The following is a 24483-nucleotide window of genomic DNA, read 5'->3' on the forward strand; positions in this document are numbered from 1 at the left end:
TACAACAGTAAAGTGCTATTTACACATTGATGCATTCCTGATAACCTTCTGTTATTTATCACAATGGATTTTTACTTAAAGCTGATAATACTTTTGTATATGTATATTTTCTCAGATACTGGATCATTTTACCTTTGAGGGATTTTTTTCAGTTATTAAATGAAATCTGAAATGTCACAGACATTGTTTTTTTATATAATAATAATAAATGTTTGGTAGCTGATTAATCTGTAGAAATGATGAAAGAGCTTAAGAGGACAGCATGAATATTTAGAATCATAAATACAACCATAAACAGGCAAGACAAGTTTAACATGCTACAGAAGAATCTAAATATCCAGTAGAGATTGAAATGATGAAATGTGTAAACTGGCATCAGGTGGAAGAACTCCAATGAACAGCACCTGCTGCCTCTGGTCTGGCTGCTATTCCACTGTTTGCTTAATATGCTCTGTTAGCTCCTTTTTTCCTCCCTCAGCACTGAGATTAAAATACAAAGAGCTCAATTAATTCACGACCCCCGAAGCACCACGGCCTGTGCCCATGGCAGCCGACTAGCTATTTCCTGTTCCACCCTCCTGGCTTAACAGAGAACAGACCTCACTGTGGTGCGTTTGTGGCCAGCAGAGGAGAGATCACCTCCCTCTGGTCAGCAGTGTGGCAGAATAACTCCAGTGAAGAGCGATTTCTCTCTCTCAAAGTGAGGACTCCATAGTGTGTTTACCTGCATTTCTTTATTTTGGAGTCAGGTCACAGTGGTACACATGCACGAGTTTCACTTATCACTCAGGGAAAGTAAACGCCTCCTCAACACGAGAGAGGAGTGTTTGTGGATGGTCCTCCTCCTCTAAAAGATGAGTGGATCATAGTGGAGGGCTGCTCCATCTCTGGCAGTCCATCAGCTACATCAGCTCCTTCTGTCACGAACACTGAGTGACCAACAACCTCTCCCTGCTCCTCTATCCAAACGATGGCATCTCATCCAACTGTGGGCTGACAGACCGGCTCCAAATCTGGATCTAAATTCTTTGTTGTTCAGTGGAAACTTTGTTTGTGTCAACCTGTGCTGAGGTGAGTGATGGTCTGACTTTAGATGATCTTCTATTTATCTGTTCTTCACATATATATGATTTAGAAGCTTTTATTGTACATAGCTCTTTATCCATCAAACCTTTTTACAAGCTCAGATTTCAAACCATTTTCACAAGGATCTTCCCAAATATACCTCAGTTACTCTGCTGTCAGGTAATAAACAAGGCAACAGACAAGTTTATTAGCAGGATCTGCACCATGTTTTTTATAATACCACAGACCATAAAAGTCTTTATAGGTGCAGTAGCTACAACGTGTCCAAGACCCTCAGCACTTTGAAAATATTAGGAGAGAAAAGCAGCTTGTTTCATGAGCCCTCTTTTATCCACCTTGTCCTGTGCCTGATGACAGCAGCTCTCTGTCTGAGAAACTGTAAACGGTTAGAGGAAGCGGGGTTTGCTACTGTAAAATAAGTCTTATTTTCAATGGTTTCAGTTTTCATCTTCTGACTTAAATAGGATTATCTAAGCAAGAAGTGTGGGAGGAGTGCATTTTATAGGGTTACATAAACAGCTACAGCTGCCGGGCTTTGAATGTGTGTAGTTAAGTCAAGAAGTTATTGGACTTGTCTGGAAATGTTAGGTGTTAAGTCTGTCTGCCCGACACTGCGGCTGCATAAAATGGACGTTTGTCTCCCTCTGGGATTTGTGTGCTTCCAGCTCAGACAAAGTTCACCACAAACTAAAGCTCTGCAAAAATATATGTAAAGTTTTATCCTGCAAGTGAGAAAACAGAACAAGAGTGTGGGTGTGCTTCTGCAAGGGCACACAGGTTTTTAAACTTGTTGGTGTTTGTAGCAAAAGGCACTGCAAAAAGTTTTTATGCCTAGTGTCTATCATCAAATCATAAAACTTTTCTTCTCTTTAAAAAAAGACAACAAAAAAAGTCTGCCTGTTTCCACAGAAATCAATTTGTTTCAAGAAGCCTCCAGAAAAGAGTTTATAACATTAAATGAGACAACACAAGTATCAAGAAAACTTCAATTTCAGTTTGCAGTGAAAAATGGGGAATCACATTGGAACTGGACGTAGAAATATTTTTCGATATATTTTAGAATAACTATTTTCCATTTTCCTTAGCACGAAGACTGGAAATGGGTGAGATAACTAGCCCGATTCTCCACTGGTACCAAAACCCACCAACCAGCTGCAAAGCCTGGTATTTAACACAGTGTGTCTCTAGTCTCTCTAGTATAATCTGTGCAAAAACTGAAATCAGTCAGTATTCACAGTGGAGTTTTCTCGGTCAGAGGCATAAACCTCCACAAAACAGCTAGCTATTGTTCTCACAGCTTAAACAAATTAGATTTAACCTGTTCACCAGTGAGCCTGTTTCCATTCTTTATGCTAAGCTAACTGTCTACTGGCTGCAGCATCAATCTAACCCTCTGTGAATACATCCCAAAATGTCGAACTTTTCATTCAAAGACTTGAGTATGAAAAAGGAAAGGTCGTCTGTGACTGTAACAAATGCTTCAAGTTTGATAAACTCTGTAGAAGTACTGGATGCAAAGGTCAGTCTTTAATTAAAACAAACACTGTTTAACTTTACACCAGCTGAACCGAAAACTAAATTGCCCACTTATGTTGTTAAGCTCTGGGAGTTGCAAATCGAGGGTGCAGATGGAGTCATGCTTCTTCTGTCTGTGAGTTAAATGCCAAGCAGAAGGCAGTGCTGGTGAAGAGCCGTCGGTTCCCATGAGTCACTGGACCTCACATCATCAACCAAAATCGACTTTTGCTGTAATTGCCCCCCCCAAAGAAAATAAAAAAGAAAAGACTTTGAGAGTGTACAGACTCTGCCAAGAGTGACCTGGATAAAGATCAGGGTGGGAGACTGACTCAAGCCCCCAGCAGTAGCCATGATTCTGTTCTCCCTGGAGAGAAAGCACCAGAAAGAAAAACATTTGGCTCCCACGCACATTGTTGTTGTAATGACAGGGAATGTGAGGGGGTGGGAAATATCAGTCATCATGTTTACATCAAGCTTTACTGTAACCGTGGGACCATCTGTGACCAAATCCCCCATTTGGCCTCATCATCATCATCGGCCATGAAGTCTGCAGCAAACATTTGTGTTCCTCACAGAAGGAATCATGAATTTGGTGACTGCCTGACTTTTTCTATAGTGCTAACGGCAGGTAAACACTGTGCCTGACATTCATGGTTCCCAGAGGATGAACCCTGCAATGTTTCCTCTAGTGGCACCATGAGGTTAGCATGTTAGGTTGTCATTGTGACTTCTATGCTAATAGGAAGTCATCCATCAATAGATGCACTGATGCATGTCAGGCAGACTGATGTCAGCCAGTTAAACTTCACAAAGACACCTTTTTCCACTTTGTGTCCCTGGAGCTTTATTTTTTATTTTTTTAGCAGCTCCTCTGCTCCCTTAGTGAATTGCATTTTGTGACAATAATGTCCACCAACAGCACACAGAAAATCAAGCTTCAGGACACACACACACACACACACATACACACACACACACACACACACACACACACTTATGTGTCAACACAAACACTTTAGTTAGAGTATGGAGCTGGAACACAGTGTTTGTCTTGTTATACACCATGTTAGCATAATGTAAACAGTTTCATAAAATTTCTGGCCTTCATTAGGACAGTTTGACAAAGGACCAAAAGCCATGAACAACTTATGAAACATTTCCAACTACAGAGGTGATGGGTTATTGTAACAGCACTTTATTCATTTTGTCTTACTAACATTTACTGTTGACTCAGTGACTTATTACAAACCCAAGAGCCCAATGAGTATTTATTAACCAGTTACCATCAATTCTAATTGTATTATAAGCATATATAAAATATAAAGCAGTTAAACTAAAGCTATTAGTTTGAAATAAACCCTTCACAAAATGTGAACATCATTCAAAGCTCACATACAGATATCTCAAAATAAACCACAGTGAAAATATAAGAGTTAACAATTAGCTGGAGTTTTTCCCAGTGGAAATGTGATTCAGTCCTAGAGAACATGTGAAATATATCATGTCACTTTCTTCTGTGGGAAAAAGAACAAAAAAACAAACAAACAAAAAACACTATTTCCTTTATGGCGGAAAAGAGCTTCCTCAGGCACTGATGTCAGAACTATAAACATCCCTATCAGCCCATGTTGCTGTCCTCACTGCAGGCCTGAGTGTAAAACACTTACAAGGAACACAATGTCCTTGCCTGCTGACCTCTGACATGAGTTTAGATCACGGGAATGATGGTTGGAGAACACATTTGCTGTGGCTCACAGGCAGAGCGGGTCGTCCACTAATCAGATGATCGGCGATTTGATTCCCCGGCTCCTGCGGTCTGCATGTCGAAGTGTCCTTGGGCAAGACACTGAACCCCAAATTGCTCCCGAAGGCTGTGCCATCGGTGTGTGAATGTGTATGAATGGTTAGATCCGCAAACTGATGAGCAGTTGGCACCTTGCATGGTAGCCAATGCCATCAGTGTATGAATGTGTGTGAATGGGGTGAATGAGATATGTAGTGTAGAGCGCTTTGAGTGGTCGGAAGACTAGAAAGGCGCTATATAAGTACAGTCCATTTACCATTTACATTTTTCAGCCTGTTAGCGTCTGTTTGATGCACTCAGACTTCCCAGGATGTTTACTTTGCTTTTTTTTGGGACAGGTTTTGTGTCATCTCGTTGGTCTCATTGGTGGATAGTCGAGGAGTTCAGTGTGTAAAAAGAAGTCCTAGTGATGGTAGAGATTTGAACCCACAGTGAATCAGGATGGAGCCTGTTAAGAGAGACATGGAGCTGCTCAGTAACAGCATGGCAACCTACGCTCACATCAAAGGTAAAGGCTTCCTAACCTGAGGCTCTGGACCTCAGTGAGGCCACATAATGATTACCAGTGGAGTAAGTAAGGAGAACACGCTCACATGATCCTACCTGCCTGACTGTACAGTGTAACTTCTTCACACCTTAAGAATATTCAAGTAAATTCAGCTCTGAGAAGGTTGACAGTACATCTGTACAGCAAATATAAAGCCAGTTAGCTTAGCTAACTTAAAGGTAACAAAATGTGACTTCATCTCTAAAGCTGCTATTTTACACTTACAGACAGATGAATTAGGTCATATTTTATTACCTTCAGACAGAGCCACACTACCTGTTACTCTGTTTCCAGACTTTGTGCTAAGCTACAGTAATTTATGGTTGTATTTATTTATTTTCTGTACAAACATGAGAGTGGTATCAATCTCTCAGCTAAAGAATGAATAACCTCCTAATAGTTCTTTAACGTAAAACGTAATGTTAAAGGAATTTTACTATTTAAGTAAAATTACAGAAGTACTGTCAGCTAAATGTACTTTCAATATCTCTGGCCCGTGAATAGAATGATTATAAATCTGACTTTATTAGACAGTTAATAATGATACAAGGATACATACAGGATGTAGTATTTAGTTTGAACTACTAAATATAGAACATTTTGGGTGGTTTAATCTATTGGTTCCAACTTGCTTGGATGATGACATGATTTATGCTGTGTGAAAGAAGAAAAAAGGAAGCTCTGCTACATAAATGTAGAGAGTCACAAGCCAAAACACGTGGACATAACTGGTTTAATCTTTAAGAAGGTAAAGGTAGAAGTAAACTACAGGTACCTTAAACAGTTTGAAGAACAGTACTTGAGTAAATATACTTTTCATACTTTTTATTTTTACTTTTCATTGTGTTTCTTTGCAGCCAATCCAGAGAGCTTTGCCCTCTACTTCATGATGGGCGTCTGTTTTGGCCTGCTCATGGCGTTGTGCCTCATGGTGGCGGGCATCACCTGCAGGACTCACCGCCGCAGCAGGCCTCCCCCTTCCCCTGAGAGGAGACAACTGAAGGACTCCAGCGAGGAAGAGGAGGATGAGAGGGATGAGAGTATCCCGGAGGAGGACGTGGAGGAGGCGGAGATCCCTAAAGTAACAATGGAACCCATGAGTGAGCACAGTAGCCAGTCCAATGGTACTCTGAGGAGCGTGAATGTGTTTGCGTCAGCTGAGGAGCTGGAGAAGGCCCGCCGTCTGGAGGAGAGGGAAAGAATTGTCAGGGAGATCTGGAGGAACGGACAGCCAGACATCCTGGTCACGGGGACGGGGACTATTGGACGAGTGCATTACCACTAAAGACATTTTGACTGTGCCCTAAAAATCTGCCTCATGACTGCAGAGGGCAGAACATACACAGTACATTGACCTGGACTTGTATGGCAACCCAAAGTGTTCAATGTTATATGAAGGGACTGAAACTAAATAATTGAGGTGGGGGTGGGGTTATTAATGTTTTTATACACATAATGTTACAAAAACATAAAGGAACACAAGATGAACCAAACTTCATGACAATTCATCAAATAGTAGCAGTGCCATTCCAAGAGTCATGACATGGCAAAAAAAAAACATTATCTTTACAACATGTTAAGAAATATTCTGACAGTGTTAAATTAGCTTGTTTCATTAAAACATACATTTCAGGTGAGCCTGTTTCTCACCACCCATTCAATAACATTCATACAGCCCTTTATGATATACATTATTGCATAAATAAATACCAAAAACATCAACACATTTTGAAAACTCGGCTCAATATTGAAATGTAATATAAAAAGATTTAATCAAATATGTTGCAAGTAGTTTCAAGTATCATCAAACTGAGCCATTTCAAAAATGTGTTGAATTATTATATTTTGTCTATATATTATATTTTGTCTATTTTATTCATGTGATTATTGAATTTATAACGTTTGTATTAGGTTGCTTGTTGACAGATTTTGTATACAGTATTGAGCTTTATTAGTATTTTATCCTGTCACTGCAATGTGAATAATTCAAAGTTGAAACACTCTGTGATCATTGGAAACAGCTTCTGTCACTTCATTTGCTTGTTAGGAGAACACAGAGCTAGATTAGCTTAGCACAAACACTGGAAATAGGTTGAAACTGCTAGCCTAGCTCTGTCCGATGGGAACAACATCTGTCCACCATCACCTTTAAGTTTAAAATGGAGGACATGCCATGTTACCCTGATGTTGCCAGGCAACCAGGAGAGACTCCAGTGTCTCATATAGTTTTAATTGAACCTGTTTTGGTTTTGGATGGTCTGACAAATATATGATGATCGTAAAGGAAAGCAGCATATCCTCACATTTTACATCAACATACACACATCAACCATTATTTGATAAATGACTCAAATGATTAACCAATTATCAAAATGTTTGTGGATTTATTTTCTAAACTCAAAATCATTTCATTATTTGAGCACATTATCTGAGAATGACTTAAAGTATCCGTATGTACAGACTATTATCGGACATAATTATATCACATGAAAAATGAGTCATCGGTCATCAGGTTTCATGGTAGGTTCATCGTCTTCTCCCAGATTGAAGTTGATATGTGTCTCTGGCCCCATCACTTCCTGCAGCACCTGCCCTCCTGGTCTGAGCTCTCTGATGAAGACAGGCCTGTTTGGGGCTGTGAAAGAGCCATTTACCTCAGCTCTACTGTAGAGTTTACCAATGCAGAGCTTCACCAAGTGGATCCCAGTGATGTCCCACGAGACAGTCCATTTTCTGTTGGCTCAATTTACCTCCTCCGTCCATGAAAGGGCTGATTATGTCATAACTGGAGCGCCTTTGTCCGGTGTCATGGAAGTGGCACTGACTGAATTGGAGATTGTTGTAGCATTTCAGGAAAACAACTCATGACCTGATGCTGTGTGCTCATTCTGTAACCTTATAACAGCTCAAAAAACAGATTCATCCGCGTTTCGGCACCTTAATTTTATGGATTTTACGAGATTTGCTTAAAAACATGTTTCAGACAGTTTCTCCACAGCAGACCGGCCTGTTCTGCAGGTGTTTGGCCATAAACCAAAGTACTGGACAAAACCAATTCAACCTGATTATGGTGCTGGATGAAAAGCTATCACAATTCATCATGAATGTTTCAACTTCATTTAATGGCTCTCTTTAATTTAATAGTTATATTTCAGTCTGGATTAAAGGGGTGGACCTCCCTGGAGCCATGCATGGCTCCAAATGGTTCAATTTATGAATTCATGTTTTTCTGCTTGAAAAAATGGCTTCAGAGGAAGTTAACCCAGAAACTGTATTAATAATGGACTAAGTAATATTTCAATCAAAAATGACTTCCAGCTTCTCAAATGTTCTATTGAGAGAAAAGTCATCAGGAATTTGATCTTTTGAGTTTTGGATGATAATCAGATAAATTCTCTCTTCCAATCATTTTATAGAGAAAACAATCATGAAATTATAATTAGGACAGATTAATCGGTAATGAAAATAATTGTACGATGCTTCATGGTTTATTTTGGATTGTGTCACCGCCGAGTCAGTAACCACGCTGAAAGTTACCACTGCAATACTTTGACACATGTCGAGTTTTAATCAAGTCAGAAGGGGAAAAAAAAGAATTGTTTGATTTTGAAGCTATTCAGATTTTTACTGCAGGACATGTGAGACCCCAAACAATGAAGGAAACCACAAACCATTCAACACAGTGAGTTGTCTAACATTTCTATAGTCTGTTTATCTGTTGAAAAACAAACAAACAAAAACAACAACAACAACAAAAAACACACACACTCAGAGAACTGCCCTGAATCAAAGAACAATCTATTGAAAATCAAACAGTACATCAAAGCTCTGAGGAGAGTAAAAAAGTTTGAGCTTCAGATGAAACTAAAGAAAGGACAGGTGTGTTTAGTACATGCAGTATGTACAGTCAAAGTGGGACGAAGCAGCACAGTGACATTCACTAAACTAGTTCTGCTAGTTTGTGTCAACTCCTAACAAATGTACACCTTCATCTTCAGACATGTTTCGGGGTTTGGCTTCAGGATGAACCTGCACGTCTTCTCTGCTGCGTCCATTTAAAAAAAAAAAAAGAGACATTCACTTTAAACCTCGACTTCCTCAGATGTTAAAATAATAATTTATGTCTTAGAATTCTATACACTTATTTGAATTAAAAATCTAACAAAGGTAGCCACTTACCTAAACTGATATGAGGGACGATGTGCTGATGGCAAATCAAGATTCTGGTGTCAATTCTTTACAATTCACATTGTTTTTAACCGAAAACACCTACAACCAATTTGAATACACTGTAGCACACATAAAAATGTCATCACTTCCTAATGAGAAGTATAGGTGAAGTGGCACTATATGAAAAAAACTTGGATAATATAAGTGACAAACAGCAATCATTCAGGGATTCCACAGATAGTAACTTTCATGTGTGGTGACATGACGATGAGTAGCCCTGAGCCCACTACTGATTGGTCCCGTGGAGCGAGGTATGGATCAAATATTTCATGCAGTAACATCAAAGATTTATTATTACAGCCCCTAAAACCAACAGAAACACATGAATAATGACATAGACATCATCTAATGCCTTCCTGCACTGACTGACTCATAGCGGGGGCTGCACTTTTAAACACATCACTGTGTTATTACTGTCTAAGGCACAGGCGCATCTCTTATTTCCTCCTCTGCTTCAGGATCATGTTGCTGCCTCAGTAATTCTCCCTTAAAAAGATACAAGTTGACCAACTGAAGAACAAAACTCACCGTTACATAAAAACCACTGAAGCTGAAACCTCACATAGAAAAGGAACAGTGCTGCGTTCATGTCAGTTCTTTCTTAACTTTAACTTCACTAACACATTTTAACCTTTAAATGATGGGATGACGTGGAGGGGGAAACAAAGAGAAACCCCTTTATCATCACAGTAACAGTTCTGACACAGAGATGCTCATGAACATGGACATGATGAAGTCAGTGGTCTACTGCTTCGGGGTGGAGGCGTCTCCAGCATTCTTGGTTTCTTTACGCTCAACTTCCATGCTGTCATCTCCAAGCTCCCCCTCTTCGCCCCCCTGGAACATGTCATGGGTCCACTTTGGGCTGCTGCCTCCCTTTCGGTAGACGAAGCGCCCCCGTCCCCGAGTCGGGAAGGAGCCCCGGCCTCTTCCACGGTTGTCCACCCAGGTTTTCTCTCCATCACGATCATCATGCTGGGGGGCATAGGGGACACATAGAAAGAAAAACTTCAGCCCTTACACTGTCATTAAGCCGGAAGCTACTTTGAACTCTGGACCAACAGGATCTATTCACACATGGAGCATTTTTGCAGTTTTAAGAAATAATATGCAGCTTTGCAGGAAGCTCCTTCTTCAGTCAAGACTACAAGACAGATTTAAAATATTCACATACTTTCTAATAAATTCAATTTTGGCCATATCATAACAAAAGCTATCTCATGACACTTTCCATACAGAGCAGGTCTAAACTGTACTCTTTATAATATTATTTACAGAGACCAACACTTGCCAAGCACTTGGCAACAGTGGCGAGGAAAAACTTCCTTTTAAACAGGCAGAAACCCAAGCTCATTGGTAGACAGTCATCCACCGCGACCGCGGTGATCTGACTACACTACAGCTGTATCAGCTGATGGAAAATAAAATAACCTGTTTCCTTGTGACGCTGCAGAAATGATCAGATCAGAAGAACTGACTACAATGTTAAAAAACGCCTAGACAGGCTAAATGAGTTCAGAAGGGCTACGGCTCACAGTATATACTCAGCATTCTCAGTCTGACTGTGGCTGTGCCACTGTTTGCTGTCAGCTGAAATGATGCTAAACTGAATCATGTTTGGAAAAAAAGGAATATTCCAGCTGCAGTGGAGCTTTAAAACATTCAGTAATGTCAGATTTCAGATTTCTACAGTTTGTTCTGACCAACTCATTTGATTAAAAGAGGCACTCCATGAGTGCTGATAGAGTACAACAGCAATGATGACCATTACATCAACAATATATCAACAGCCATAATCTATATGAGATAGTAACCAACTATTACAGATGTAAACTTGTGGAGGAAAACATCCTTTATTATGATTTTTTAACATGTTCAATATTGCTGAACGCTGATCGGTGGCCCGACCAACACAGACACAATTAAACAAACCTTTTTTAACTTGGGCAGAAAATCATGTTGAGTATGTTGACCGTCCTTTTCACAGCAGACATTTTGACATAGAAGGAAATAGATATGTCAAGAACAGGTGTTACTAAAGAACATTTACAATGGACGTGGCTCGGTCAGCATGCACAGAAGCAACTCTCTGAAGCTGAAGCAGCTAAATTCATTGAGCCTTCCTTCACTCTGTTTTCAGGGAAAAGGTCACTAAACAAATAGAAAGCTTCAGACTCTCACCAGGTAATATTTCCTGCTTTTAGGAGTGTATTCAGGGTCCCACTCCTCCTCTGGAGGGCGCACTGGAGGATTCATATTGGCAGGGTTTCCATTGCTGTTGTTGCCTGGATAATTTCCCCTGTTCCAGCCTCTCCCTCTCACTCTGGGGAACTGAAACAAAACAACAGGTGGAATTAAACGTGCACTCAACAGACAAACACACAATAAGCTTGACAAAAAGATGGAAGAATATTTGATAAACGTGGTCCAAAGCAGAGCCAGGGACGATGGAAACGACAGAACAGACAAAAAAAAAAGCCATACTGATGAAATCAGGCATTTGTTTAGTGATGAGGTGAAGTTCCACTGATTTGCGCTACATTACCTTAATAAAAATCAGGTAGTGCATGGAATATGTATGATAGAGAGTCATCATCATTATCATCATCATCATCCATATTATGTTCCTTAGCATTAGGAGGAAGGAACAGAGCAGAGAAGCGTAGTCTACTGTGATGCCATTAGGACAGAGAATTGCAAGAAGATGAGATGTCAGTACCTCAGTGAACAAAAAACAAAATAAATACAGCAGAAGAGATGAACAGAGCACAGACACAACTTACAAATCCACGGCCTCGGCCTCTCTCTGGGTTGTGGCCCTCATAATCTCGAGGGCCTCTGTCTGCGGGCCCACTGTAGTCCCGTGGAGGATAACGAGAGTGACTGTAGCCCTCCTCTGAGTGCTCCATCCCCTCCCCCATGTACTCTTTCCCTCTGTAAGGTGGAGGATAAGGGGATGGAGAGGATGAAGAGGAGGAGGAGGATGGAGAGCGATCCCGCTTCTTTTTACCCTTCCTAAAAGAAAACAGAAAAAAGGTGGGTTGGTTTTTTTAAATTTTTTTTTTATTTATTTTATATATATATATAGATAAGTGGTAGGGGTGTGGGGGTAATATATATAATATATATATATATATTATCTATTTATATATATATATATATTTATATTTATATTAATTATATAATTATATTTATATTTATATTTATTTATTTATTTAGTAAATATTATGTAAATGATCAAATTAATGTAGAATAAACACAGAGAAAGTATATTTAAATTCATTCATTTTATTGGCTTAAGGTGCACATATGCATAGTGCAAATAGAAAAAAGCCAGAATGAGGAAATATACTGAGGAGTGCCACACTCCTGTAGTGTAGACAGGGTGTTTTGCTTTGAGGTGATATGTTAAAGTCGTGTTACTTCTGTGGAATTTAAATTCGGCTTTGCAAATTGCCTTGTTTTTGTCCAACGAGCCATCGGGCAACTTTTTAAAATGAAATGTTCCCCCTAAAAGTCCGTCCTTATCCATCTTTACGCCATAGACTCTTCTTTAGTTAGGATAGATCATAGACTCTCCTTTAGTTAGGATAGATCATAGACATATACATAGACTCTCCTTTAGTTAGGATAGATCATAGACATATATACATAGACGCCTCATTGAGCAGGTTGGTCCGTTGCTGCGATACGTTAACACGTCCGCCATATTGGATGTGGCAGATCTGCCCGGAAACTAAAACAAGCAGGGCCGGTTTTAGCTGTGGGCAATGTGGGCGACCGCCCAGGGCGCAGTCTCCGTTAGGGTTTTAAGTTAATGCCTCTTATACACCCATTCACACACACACACACACACTAATATATCTGGGAAACAAAGCTCTACTTTGCCACATCCAAAATGGCGGCTGCCACCGGAAGTAAACAAAACCGCATTAATTTTTTAAATAAAAATAAAACTTGTGGTTTCTAGTTAAAATGTTACAATAGTTACAGGAGACAACTCATCTCCTCACTCATTCCCTTTTAATAACAGTGCTAACTGTCTCATACTTTAAACAGAGACATTACATTACGACACAGACCCCTCCACCAACAGTCAGTGTGGACTAACACTCTGCTCAAAGATGAAAACGACAATGGAGCTGGGTTTCATTTTGGAAGCACTGACATCTTTGACCAAAGGTGGACAGTCCCCCTCCTAAACACTGTATATTGTACGCTGTAGCCATGCCATGGTGTGCTGAGCTGTAGGTGTAACTGTATGCGCTGCAGTATTACTGGGAGCAGGCTGTAGTTGTGTTGCAGAGTTTTGTTCCAGGTAAGTATTCTTCTAAAATCAAATGCTCATCTGGCAAACGTACTTGGATTTCTTGTGGTGTTTCCCAGATTTCTCGGAGGACCTCTCTCTGCTCGGCCCTCGGGAGCCTCCTGGGCTCCTGCCGCCCTCACGCTTGTAGTCTCGTTCCTTGCCAGCAAACCTCTTACGCCTTTCAATATCCAGGCGAAGGTCCATCACGTCGCCTTTGAACTTTTGACTCGGATCCTGCAGAAATACGCGTTTGTGAGCTACCACAGGGGCAGTTGGAAAAACTGACCGGCAATTTTTGAATGAAGATTGAAAAATGCTATACTGGTGACAAACAAATACAAAGCTTGAACAGAATATGCATATCTGCAGTACAAAGAAAAAGGCACAATATATAATATAAGCACTGTGTTCCTCTAGTGGTTAAGACTAAATGTGAACAGTGACAGTCAGAAAACATTATGTGTAGCAAAGAAACAATACAAAATGCTTATTTCTTCAAAAATGACTTGAATCTAAAAGTATTTGTGGAAACCAGCAGCATGCATGTAGCTTATTCAAATCAAGAGAATTTCACAGTTTTTTGTGGCTTGATTTTTTTCTTTTTAGGAAAAATACTTACAAGGTAAAGGCACTGATAAGCGTTCCTTGAGAGGCTTGGACTCAGGATCTTAATTCACTTCCTTTTAGCCTTTGCTTGGGTTCGTACATACCCAATCAATAACCATATCTCATAGGCTGGGGGGCTTGCTTGGCACTTACAAAACACAATTGGGCTCTTTTGATTTAGAAATATGCATCCTTTGAAAGAAAAGCACAAAGCTGAACACTGCTGCTTTGGATCGTCTCAAATTTGCTTGTTCCAAAATACGTCAAATTTCAAAAGGGCTGGTCACCTTGTAGCTCGTCTCCTCCATATCCTCAAACAGGTGAGAGTGCCTCTTAAAGGCACTGGGGGAAACATCGATTCTCCTAAGAGAGGACAAACAGCTCTAGCGTCAGCAGGTAATGACTAAGAACGGAGTGCATGATGGCAATATTTTTTTCAATGACCTCTGACGAGATAATGAAACATTTCAGGTACCTGTGGATTTCTGGGCTCTTCCTTGGCTTCATCATTTCTACCTCTGCAGCTTTTCTTTGGTACATGGCAAACCGCTCACTTAAAGTCATGTCTGAGGATTGGAAGTGTTGCGCTGCAAAAAAACAACAAACAACTCTTATTCCAGTACAGCAGCACCAGCTGTGCTAACAAAACATATTCAAGTCATGAAATGTCCAGTGAGTCTGGTTAACTGTCCAAACTCCTGTCGTCTTGGAGGACACAAGCACAGACCATACTCTACCTTTGATGTAGTGCACGATTGAGACTATGTGCTGAGCAAATAGCTCAGAGGGACTACGGCGGAGCTGTGCTGATTGAATGTGCTGGAAAATGGAACGAAACTCTGGATCTTTTTTCGTGGGATTGAGCAGATCTCTGGGCAGGAGGCGATCTTTAGACAGGGAAGAGCTGAGAGGACAGAAGGACAGGAACATTGATTAAAGTGCACAAGGCCTTCCAGCTGATCATCAAGCACATGACTTAAACATCCACACAAGAGATGAAAACGTCACATGGTGGCTGGAGAACTGCTCCACCAACTGTCTATCTTGATGAACCATCTCATATTAGTATCACCACAGAAGTTAAGTTTATTATTCTCATATTAGATTTTATTCATGCGTTGTAGCTGCTGTGTTATTTTATGTCTCAAGTTCATTTTCATTTTTGATTCAGCTTTCATGACTTTCTGTGTGAGAGCTAAGACACTTACTGTAAGTGTTGCGCATGTGCTACATTTGGCTGGAAGCTGGATTACAGAAAGTGTTGCATAATGGGTTGTTGGTAGCCTCAGTGTAGTGTATTGTTGTCTAATGTGTCTGTTACAGTTAGCAAGTCTCTTCTATTCAGGCAGATATGATAATGAGTACACATACCTGGGCATTTCATCTAGAGATCCCATTTTGAGTTCAAAGTCCTCCCTCGATGCAGACATGTGCCGTACAGGCGAGTCTTCACGAGGAGGGAAAGCTCCGGGGAACAGCGGCCGCTCCTTCTCTCTGGAAGTGGCGGGTGGGGACGGACTCCTTCTGGACTTCTCCTTTTCTTTCTTCTCCTTCTTCTTGGACTTCTCCTCTTTCTTGGAGCTGTGCTTGCGGCTTCGGTACAACTCCTCCTCCATGTGATCTATGGGTTCTGCCTCTTCAGCATCTCTCCGGCTTTTCTCTTTAAGGGATGGGTAGGACGTTGAATAGCTTGGCTCGTCCCCCCACTTTCCGAAAATGTCCCGAGCTGTAAGGGTGGTTTTAACCTCACCATCCTCCTCAATGTCCCTCTCTTTCAGCCCATGAGATTTGAGGAACTCCTCTTCTCCAGCGTCAAAGAAAGGCAGGGTCTTGTCTTCCTTGGAGTCGCTGAAAGTGGACGAGATGTTGAAAAGGTCTCCAGACTTGCTTCCTTTCTCTGTTTCTCTGTCAGTGGTACTTTGCTCCTTATCACGACCATTCTCCTTCTCAGCCGCTTGCTTTTTGTTTTTATTCTCAGCCAGGAACCTGAAACAGAGAACAAACTGAGCCTTAGTACCTGCAATGCCAGACACACGGCTAATGTTTATACCTCAGACTGCAAGATGGAAAACAAGACAAGTAAAAAGGAAATATAAAACACATCAGGGATGGGCATGCTTAGAGCCATGACAAAGACAATGTTATTTATTGGATTACTCATTTCTGACCATCCCTTCCAACTTTTGCTGCTGCTTTTAAATTCCTATCTTGATCATTTGTTAAAAAACAAAGCACTAATGCAAACAGTACAGACCAGGACTCAAACTGCAATAATTATACTCACAGAAATACCACCGCATCATTTTCAATGCACTTAAAATCAATCCAGTCTTATGTTTTCCTTTTTAAACTGTATTCTTCCAGGGAACTTTGAAAAAAGGCTAAACATGTTTGAAAGAAAAATAACATTCATCATTTGTTAAGAAAATAAAAAAGAAAAGAATAGAATTCTATTGAATGAACTTCAAAGATAACAGACATACTTTTTGAAGGCAGCAGAGATCATAGTCTTATCTCCAGCTTTGACATCTTCCTTTGAGAAGAACCCAAATCCGCTGAAGGAGGCCGTCTGTCCCGACTTTGTGGGGCTCTTGGCTGGAGGGGACGCGCTGCCGATGGTTTTCCACAGAGGACCAGTGCTCCCGGGTCCTTTGCCATCTAAACCAGTGGGAGCATCTTCATTCTTGGTGTCTGGGCTGGTTCGTTTAGGACTGGCGTCATAGTCGATCCATTTACCTCCAGATGCCTTCTCGATGGCACTTCCATCTGCTGCCTGACCGGATTTCTCTGCTTGACTTTCTGCTAGCTTGTCTTTAGCCTCCTTGGAGCCAGGCTTGCCCTTGCTGCTGCGATGACGCGGTGATGAAGACCGGGACCGCGAGGAGTAGCTGGAACGCCTGGAGCGTCGAGATCTCCCCGAAGACGAGCGGTCAGAATAGCGGGAGCGGCTCCGGCTGCCTGAGCGCTTCCTGGGTGTGCGAGAGCGTGAGCGCCCCCTCCTGGGACTGTGTGAGTGGTGGTCCTGGTCATGGTGGCGATCATGCCAGCCTCCACCACCTCCCTGCCAATTCGCCTTATACCCGTAGCCACCACCTCCTCCCCTGTTCTGGTAATGACCACGTTGGTAATAGCCTCGGTTTCTGCCACGGTAGTGGTAGGGTCTCCGGTAGCCTCGGTTGTAGCCTCTGAACCCACCTCTGTTGTTCTGGTAGTCCCTGGTAGGATAGTTTCTGTAGGACGGAGAGTGAGAACGGGAACGAGATCTAGAACTGGATGAGGGACAAGAGAAAAACGACAGAAAGAGAAAATGGTTACTGAGAGCAAAGAATGTGGTGTCACCACACAGTCACAGTCTGAATGTGGGGAATTCTACATCAGTGAAAGGGTGAGAACTAGGCCTGTGTTGAAAAAAACGATTTTCCGATTCTGAATCGATTTGCATATTAATTCCTTAAAATCGATTCGTACATCCAAAGATCGATTTAATTTAATTAAAATTTTAATACATTTTCCCCCGGTGAACTTTAACCCCACTAGTCGCGTCACTGAATTGAAACAGGCGTGCACCGTGTTTAAACTACACTATGGCATCTCATACACGCAAGGTGCGTTCAATGGTCGTCGGAATGACTATGATGCGTTCATGAATGTGGGAAAAATGGAAATTCACCGGAAATATAATAAAACTACAGACAAAAGAACACTCAAGGAAAACTCTACAACTACCAGCCACTTCTGTACGTTCCTTTAAAATAACTGAGGCGATTGCAGGTTACATTTGCAAAGATATGCGCCTGTATTCCGGCTTCAGGAGACCAAAAAAATGGTTTTAATAACACTAACCCGAATCGAGATCGGATCAGATCAGATTATGATAATCGATTCTCAGTCTTGAGAATCGGAATCTAATCGATTCTTGGAATTTGAATCGATACCCAGCCCTAGTGAGAACCCTGACAGAAGACAGCATCTGCTGTCTGTGAACCTCCGATCAAAACCAAGTCAAGGACCAGGAGTCAGTGCATCCACTCACATACCCGCACAATAATCAGTCAGTCAGTCAGTCAGTCAGTCAGTCAGTCATTTAATTTCATTTCCCATTTCCTGTTCTAGTCAAAACACTGAATCAATAATCAGAAGATTAACAAACATTTAAATACATTCATCTGACCAGCAGGTGGCACCTGTGGCACGTGCTGGTTACAACAATGGGGAGAATGAAACTTAATTAAACTTCTTAGTCAGACTCTTTATATTTTTTTGTGCAGGTGTACATCTTAGTTCATCCTGACTGTCATTCAGAGTGACACAAATCTATACAAAATTTGTAATTTCATATTTCTCACACACACGTGCACACACACACGCGCACACACACACGTGTGCACACACGCACACACACCTTCGCTCAAGAAAGAGTAGGAAACAAGTTGAATCTTTGTGTCCCAGTCAAATGTAAAGCAGCATGTGAATTCAGGGAGAACATAAAAATGTCTGACATGATGTGAACGCTGTGCCGCTCCTGCTGGCCTCTAACCAAAGCCAGCTACATTAAGACAAACACACAAGCATTTCTCTGCTTACCCCTCACACCTTTTCATGGCCACAGAGCAGTCGTGGACAATAAGAAAATACAGTGCACTCCAGCCTATGTATGCTCACAACACAACCTGCTCTAATCCACAGTGGGAGGAGGCAGAGTGTGTGTGAGTGTGTGTGTGTGTGTGTGTGTGTGTGTGTGTGTGTGTGTGTGTGTGTGTGTGTGTTTCCATTGACAATCATTGACATGCAGTGTAGCAATGCTCTTCACAGAAAAACATGCACTCCTACCACACATTGTAAAGTGCTGAAGCTTTCATGGACTGCTCATTAAAGAAATAAAACATTAGATTGAGTGCACTGGTTGACATCTTAAAACTGTAATACATATGACAACAGCAGATTATAAACAAGGTGCGTTGATGCAAATGATTTCTCCTCACAGGGAAAACATTTATGCAAATTGGAAGCAGGCCTAGAAAGAAAAGAATTAGCTTCAGGCAGTAACAGCCCAATCAGAAATTCAAGTGTGTTATACTAATAGCTGTTAACATTAAGCAGAGATGAGGAGTGGTAATCTATTCTATACGTTTACCAGTTAACAGAAATCATGAGCTTCACGTAATCATCACCGGTTCTAAAAGACATTTCATCGAGTGTTCAGTGAATGTAGCGTGGCTCGGCTGCACAGTGATGTAGGTTCACATCAGTGACTTACCTGTAGCGACGTTTTCTGGATCTGGATCGGGATCGGCTTCTCGAGTGAGATCTTGAGTAAGATCTGGATCTGGACCTTGATCTGGAGCGGGACCGAGCTGGAGAATCTGGAGCCTTTGACATCTTTGCACTTAGGCCAGTACAAATATTCTTTTCCTGAAATAAATGAGAAGAAGGGAGTTCCATTGGTTCAAAAAGTTTTGTTCATGCAAATGTTTTACTTGCACACAATATTCACCTATTCACCTCATCATCAATACATGAATGACACAGAAAGCACATGTTATGTAGAGAATAGGGATGTAAACAGTTAATCGATTAATTGTCGATGTAATTTTGCATGCTTTTTTTTTTTTTTACAGCGTACTGTACAGTATGAACGCGAATTGTGTTCTGCGTCCTAAATTGGCTAAGGGAGAACCACACATGTGTTCAGCGTCCTGATTAACTAAGGGAGTACTGTACAAAATGCGTGTAAAAAGGTGTATAAAAGTGTGTGGTTATGGGGACCACTGTATTTCAATTTTCTGTGCAGAATTTATTTTGGTTAAATGCCATATCTGTACCATATCCCCACTGGTACAATAAAACATTAGTTGAGGAACATAACATGCATTTTTTTAATTCAGTATATAAGCAATATTTTGCTTTATGTTAAAAGACACTGTGAGAAATATATGTTCTTAGGAAAAAAGCCGCTTATCAGTTAACCGTTAATCGACCGATAAGGTCAATCAACTAACGATTAATGAATTAATCGATAATTTGCATCCCTAGTAGAGAATTTAAAAGCATTCACTCTAATTCAAAAGAATCCTCCATATCCATCAGGACTGTACAGATATACATCCAGACCTGCTGACAGACAGCTGCTTTAATACATGCCATGAACAGCCCCTGAAGTCCCACATGACCTTGAACTGTCAGAGAAAAATAAATCAAAACCAACGCAACCATATCACACTGAGGCCAACATGCTGGCAGACAGCTGGAGCAGCATGTAAACATGTACACATGAGCCAGCAGCAATGTGAGACAGGTTGAGCTTCTATGCAGCAAAATGTGAAGGCTGGCTCAACATCACACACTGCTAAAGAAAAGGACATGACCCTTAAACAACAACATAGAACCAGCAACACAATGTAACAAGTCAAGTCCAAAACAGAAACAAAGACGGAAGGTGCTGCTCAAAAATCTAAAATGTGGAGAAACGTTCTGATCCCAAAGGTATCAAAACAAGTCTGATGAATACGATTAGACAGATTCCATGCTCTGATTAACACCTGACAACATTTAAAAAAAGGGAAATTTCTAACAACAATCTATCATCACAGCCAGAAGAGCATAGCAACACTCCATATCTTCAACTACCAGTTCTCTGCTGCATTCTGTCATTCTGTGAAATTAGAAGATAAACTTAACTCTGAGGTCAACAAACAGTGCCTCAGTTCAGTGACCTTGGCTAACCAGTGAATCAACACTGCCCGAAAACAAACTCAGAGAAATAAACTGGGTCATTGGACAGCGGCAGGACAAGACAAATGATTTTATTTAACTATATTCAAGTTTCACCACAATGGAAAATAGAACAATACATTTATCTATATAGATTTTTTAAAGATTTTTTTTTGTCCTTTTCAAGCTTTATTTGATAGAAACAGCTGAAGAGTGACAGGAATGTGGGGAGAGAGAGAGATGGGGAATGACATGCAGGAAACAGCCACAGGTCGGATTCAAACCCTGGGCCGCTGTAGCAAGGACTGAGCCTTTACACATGAGGCGGCTGTTCTACCAAATTAGCTAAACAACACCCACAATACATTTATTTGACTTATTTCATTTCAGCAGCATGTGTCTATCTGGCTGCTACGCTCAAAATAATATTTCTTGTTATGCGAGTGTTCAACAGAATGGAGCAGAGCAGCAGCCCTGCAGCAGGCATTGTTGCTTTCTTGCAGTCAGACAAGACAAACACTTCCTACTACAGGAACTTCAGGGTGGTGGTCTGTGTACCAAAGATGCTTCTCCACTGGTTAACTCAAAGACCGAAGTGTTCTTCAGGATGCCAACGAGGGCTTTTTCACCAAATGTTGTGGGCTGCCTGTTTTCTGTCATGTTTGAAGGGACAACAGTTGCTATGTGTCAAACAATGGTTGCTACGTGTCCACACAGGGTTTCTGTCTGACCCAAACCAAAGCAGGGCACTTAAGTGTTTTTTGACTACCTAGGCCAATCTGGAAGACAAAAGAGCCCTCCACTCATTCCGCTAAAACTCAGACTTTCAATACACATTATTAAGGTGAGCAAAACGTCTTTGAATGTAGGGGTGGGCGATATATCGAATATACTCGATATATCGCGGCTTGTTCTACGTGAGATGTATGAAATGACTATATCGCGACCATCGAGTACTTGTCACGTAAATGTTTTAAGCCGTCAGCATTTAATTCTCCGGAGTTTTGCCTGTGTCACTCACTCCTGGTGCTCCTCACAGCACGCAGCACACTGCCCCGCCCACCCAGAAAAATCCCCTGCGCACATGCGTACTTTTTGTATCAAGTGAGGAGAGAAGTGAAGAGCACAAGCGAGTTAATTGAAGATGGAGACGGACGACTTGGTTCCGAAGAAAAACAACTGCGGTCACGCCAGCCGTCTCTCGTTTTCGCGTGGTCACGTCAGCTGCTCCAATATTTTCAAGTGCGCCCTTATTGCGACTTTATGGCAAAAACTTTGAGAAAACTGGGAAAGTCAGCACTAGCTTACTGCAGCGTGTGGACACTTCCGGTTTTCAAAATAAGACGTGGGTGTTAAATTTATTAAAGGTTTATTTATAAAATATGAAGACTGGTTAAAATTTGATTTAAAACAGTCTCATAAGCCAAGTATGATCCTGCACTGCTTTAAAGCTCATATTTACATTATGAAATGCATTAAAAATTCATAAAAAATATGTGTTAAAATGCTATAAAAAGAGTACAAAACAACAACAACAAAAATATCGAGATATATATCGTGTATCGCGATATAGCTTAAAAATATCGAGATATTGGTTACAGGCCAAATCGTGCAGCCCTATTTGAATGCCTACGCCTCTCCCTGATTGGTAGATATGTGAAGCACTTTGATCCTGGGAATGCTGTGGACTGTTGTCTGCACTCAGCTGAAATGTAAAATCCTCCATTAAGACATCAGACAGACCTTCATCTGAGCACTGTGGGTAACAATGTGGGTACAACTATTCAGAGTTTGTATTCATAGCATCACCTCAAACTGCTCCACTCTGGAAAAAGCCCTGCAGACTTCATGTATGCCCTGAATAAGAATTACAGGGAGGTGCATCAGCGAGTTGACTTTCAGCACAGTTTCTACTGTATGCTGCCAACATCTGTCGACACAATCAGACAGGAAGTGAGACTGAGCACGAATCATTTTAAGTTTCTCCTTTTCATCTGCGCATGCTGCTTCTGACCATCTGCACACGTGCACGCTCACATGCAGGACGTTTAAACATGCCTATTCAACACTTTTCATTATGCATCACATACTGTATGCTCTGCGCTGACCTGGTTCAAGTTTAGCCTGAACAGCAGGTGTGTGTGTGTGTGTGTGTGTGTGTGTACCATCCAACCAAAGACAAACACACTGTGGAGCTGTGTTTGTGAACAGTGGAGGGAAATCTGTGTGTGTGTGTGTGTGTGTGTGTGTGTGTGTGTGTGTGTGAGAAAGCAGACATGCAAACGACATGAAACTGCTCTGGAGTTCCTCAAGTCAAGCAGTGTTTTATGATGGAGTCATTTCAGTGTTGTAGATATATGGCACTGTAAACACGGCTCACAGCGGAAGTCACGGCAGGTTTACCGCGTCTGTTGGATTCATGGAAAGAGACAAAATGAAGTTACCGAGCAGAGAGCAGCTGCCACACGAGGACACACAGGCGGAAGTCCAGACTCAGCACTGTCTCTGTCTCTCTCTCTCTCTCACACACACACACACACACACACACACACACACGTAGTTAGCTTTGCATAACATGCAGCTGCTAAGACACACAGGACTAAAGTCCAGTAAAACACTTTAGCTCTCGGTGAAGTCCCTGAAGCGCTGCCGTTACCAACACGCTGAACGTTACTCCATCTGTTCCTGTTAGCTACTTCAACTAGCAGCTTAGCTCCAAAAGGAAACAAAGTGGGGGTTACCTTTTCCTTTCCTCCGAGCGTTGGGGCTCAGTGTGTGTGTGAACTCTCCGCAGACACGGACAGCCTGTGAGGCCAGCTGCTGTCTGCTTCCTGCTTCTACTGTACACACACGGTTAACGGATGTTAGCAACCGAGCTAGTTAGCGGCAGCACAGTTCCGAACAGTGACGAGCACACTCAGCCTTACAGGAGGCCAGGCCGGGCGGTCACACTGCTGTCTCACCCCTCATTACATCTAGTGCTCTATGTATCCGTCAACTGTGCTGCATGCATCGAGCTTTAACGAGAGCTAACGACGACCGAAACTATTAGCTCACTATTACAGTCGACTGCTACGCTAAAATCCCGCGAGACTTTGTGTGATGACGTGTAGAAGCCCGGAGGAGGGGGTTCAAATTTCCTGTGTGTGTGAGTGTGTGTGAATGTGTGTGTACATGGTTGGCTGTATATAGGTGTGTACTGAGGGCGTCATGTAGTGCAGCTCATTAGTGCTGTGTTTGTTCTGGCTGTAGCACCTGCGGCTCAGGGACAGGCTGGGCCTCCACAGACTGGACTCAGCTGCTGTACTCCCTTTGTTGGAAAGTCAGAGGACTCACTTAGCCCAACTGCCTTTCATTTTATTCAGAATCTGCAGTCCAATATTTACTTCATATTTAGTTTTAGAATAATGTGCTTTGTTCTTTCCCGCACAGCCAAACAGTAAATGAAGTAATGCAAATAAAACATTTGTGCAAAATTGTGTGTCCCAGGTTTCCTTTGATGGTTCCATAACATATGTGGAGCAGCACAGACTTGTAGTTATCCTGTTATCACCGTATTACCTCCATGAGATCTGATAATAAAGTGTGACTCACCCTAAGGCCTTATCTTGTCAGTTGATAATGTGTATTGCATATTCTTACTATACTTAAACTAGAAGTTAGTGTCAGTAG

The 24483-nt window shown here is 41.5% G+C and overlaps 2 protein-coding genes across 6 annotated transcripts; one reads left to right on the plus strand and one right to left on the minus strand.

Annotated features, from left to right (window-relative positions):
• Positions 1-657: 657 nt before the first annotated feature.
• eva1bb (eva-1 homolog Bb (C. elegans)) lies at positions 658-9045 on the plus strand. 2 transcript variants are annotated; one of them, XM_010751729.3, is made up of 3 exons: positions 659-1071; positions 4747-4916; positions 5813-9045. In XM_010751729.3, the coding sequence occupies exons 2-3, from the start codon at positions 4850-4852 to the stop codon at positions 6238-6240; spliced, it is 495 nt and encodes a 164-aa protein (XP_010750031.1). In that variant the 5' UTR covers positions 659-1071; positions 4747-4849; the 3' UTR covers positions 6241-9045. The 2 variants fall into 2 exon arrangements, with proteins under 2 accessions (XP_019121512.1, XP_010750031.1); XM_019265967.2 differs by lacking the exon at positions 4747-4916 and having other exon boundaries at positions 658-1071.
• On the minus strand, positions 8541-23947 carry thrap3b (thyroid hormone receptor associated protein 3b). Of its 4 annotated transcripts, none has more exons than XM_019265962.2 (12): positions 23553-23947; positions 19358-19512; positions 16584-17369; positions 15472-16086; positions 14838-15004; positions 14576-14687; positions 14388-14463; positions 13547-13728; positions 11969-12200; positions 11367-11516; positions 11118-11162; positions 8541-10160 (listed from the first exon to the last, which is right to left on the minus strand). In XM_019265962.2, exons 2-12 carry the CDS (start codon positions 19477-19479, stop codon positions 9930-9932), a joined length of 2718 nt encoding a protein of 905 aa, XP_019121507.1. In that variant the 5' UTR covers positions 19480-19512; positions 23553-23947; the 3' UTR covers positions 8541-9929. The 4 variants fall into 4 exon arrangements, 3 of the variants coding, with proteins under 3 accessions (XP_019121507.1, XP_019121508.1, XP_019121509.1); XM_019265963.2 differs by lacking the exon at positions 23553-23947 and adding an exon at positions 23256-23382; XM_019265964.2 differs by lacking the exon at positions 11118-11162 and having other exon boundaries at positions 23553-23944.
• Between the last annotated feature and the right edge of the window lie 536 nt (positions 23948-24483).

The sequence above is a fragment of the Larimichthys crocea genome, chromosome XIII (genome assembly GCF_000972845.2).
Source record: "Larimichthys crocea isolate SSNF chromosome XIII, L_crocea_2.0, whole genome shotgun sequence".
NCBI classification, from domain to species: domain Eukaryota; kingdom Metazoa; phylum Chordata; class Actinopteri; family Sciaenidae; genus Larimichthys; species Larimichthys crocea.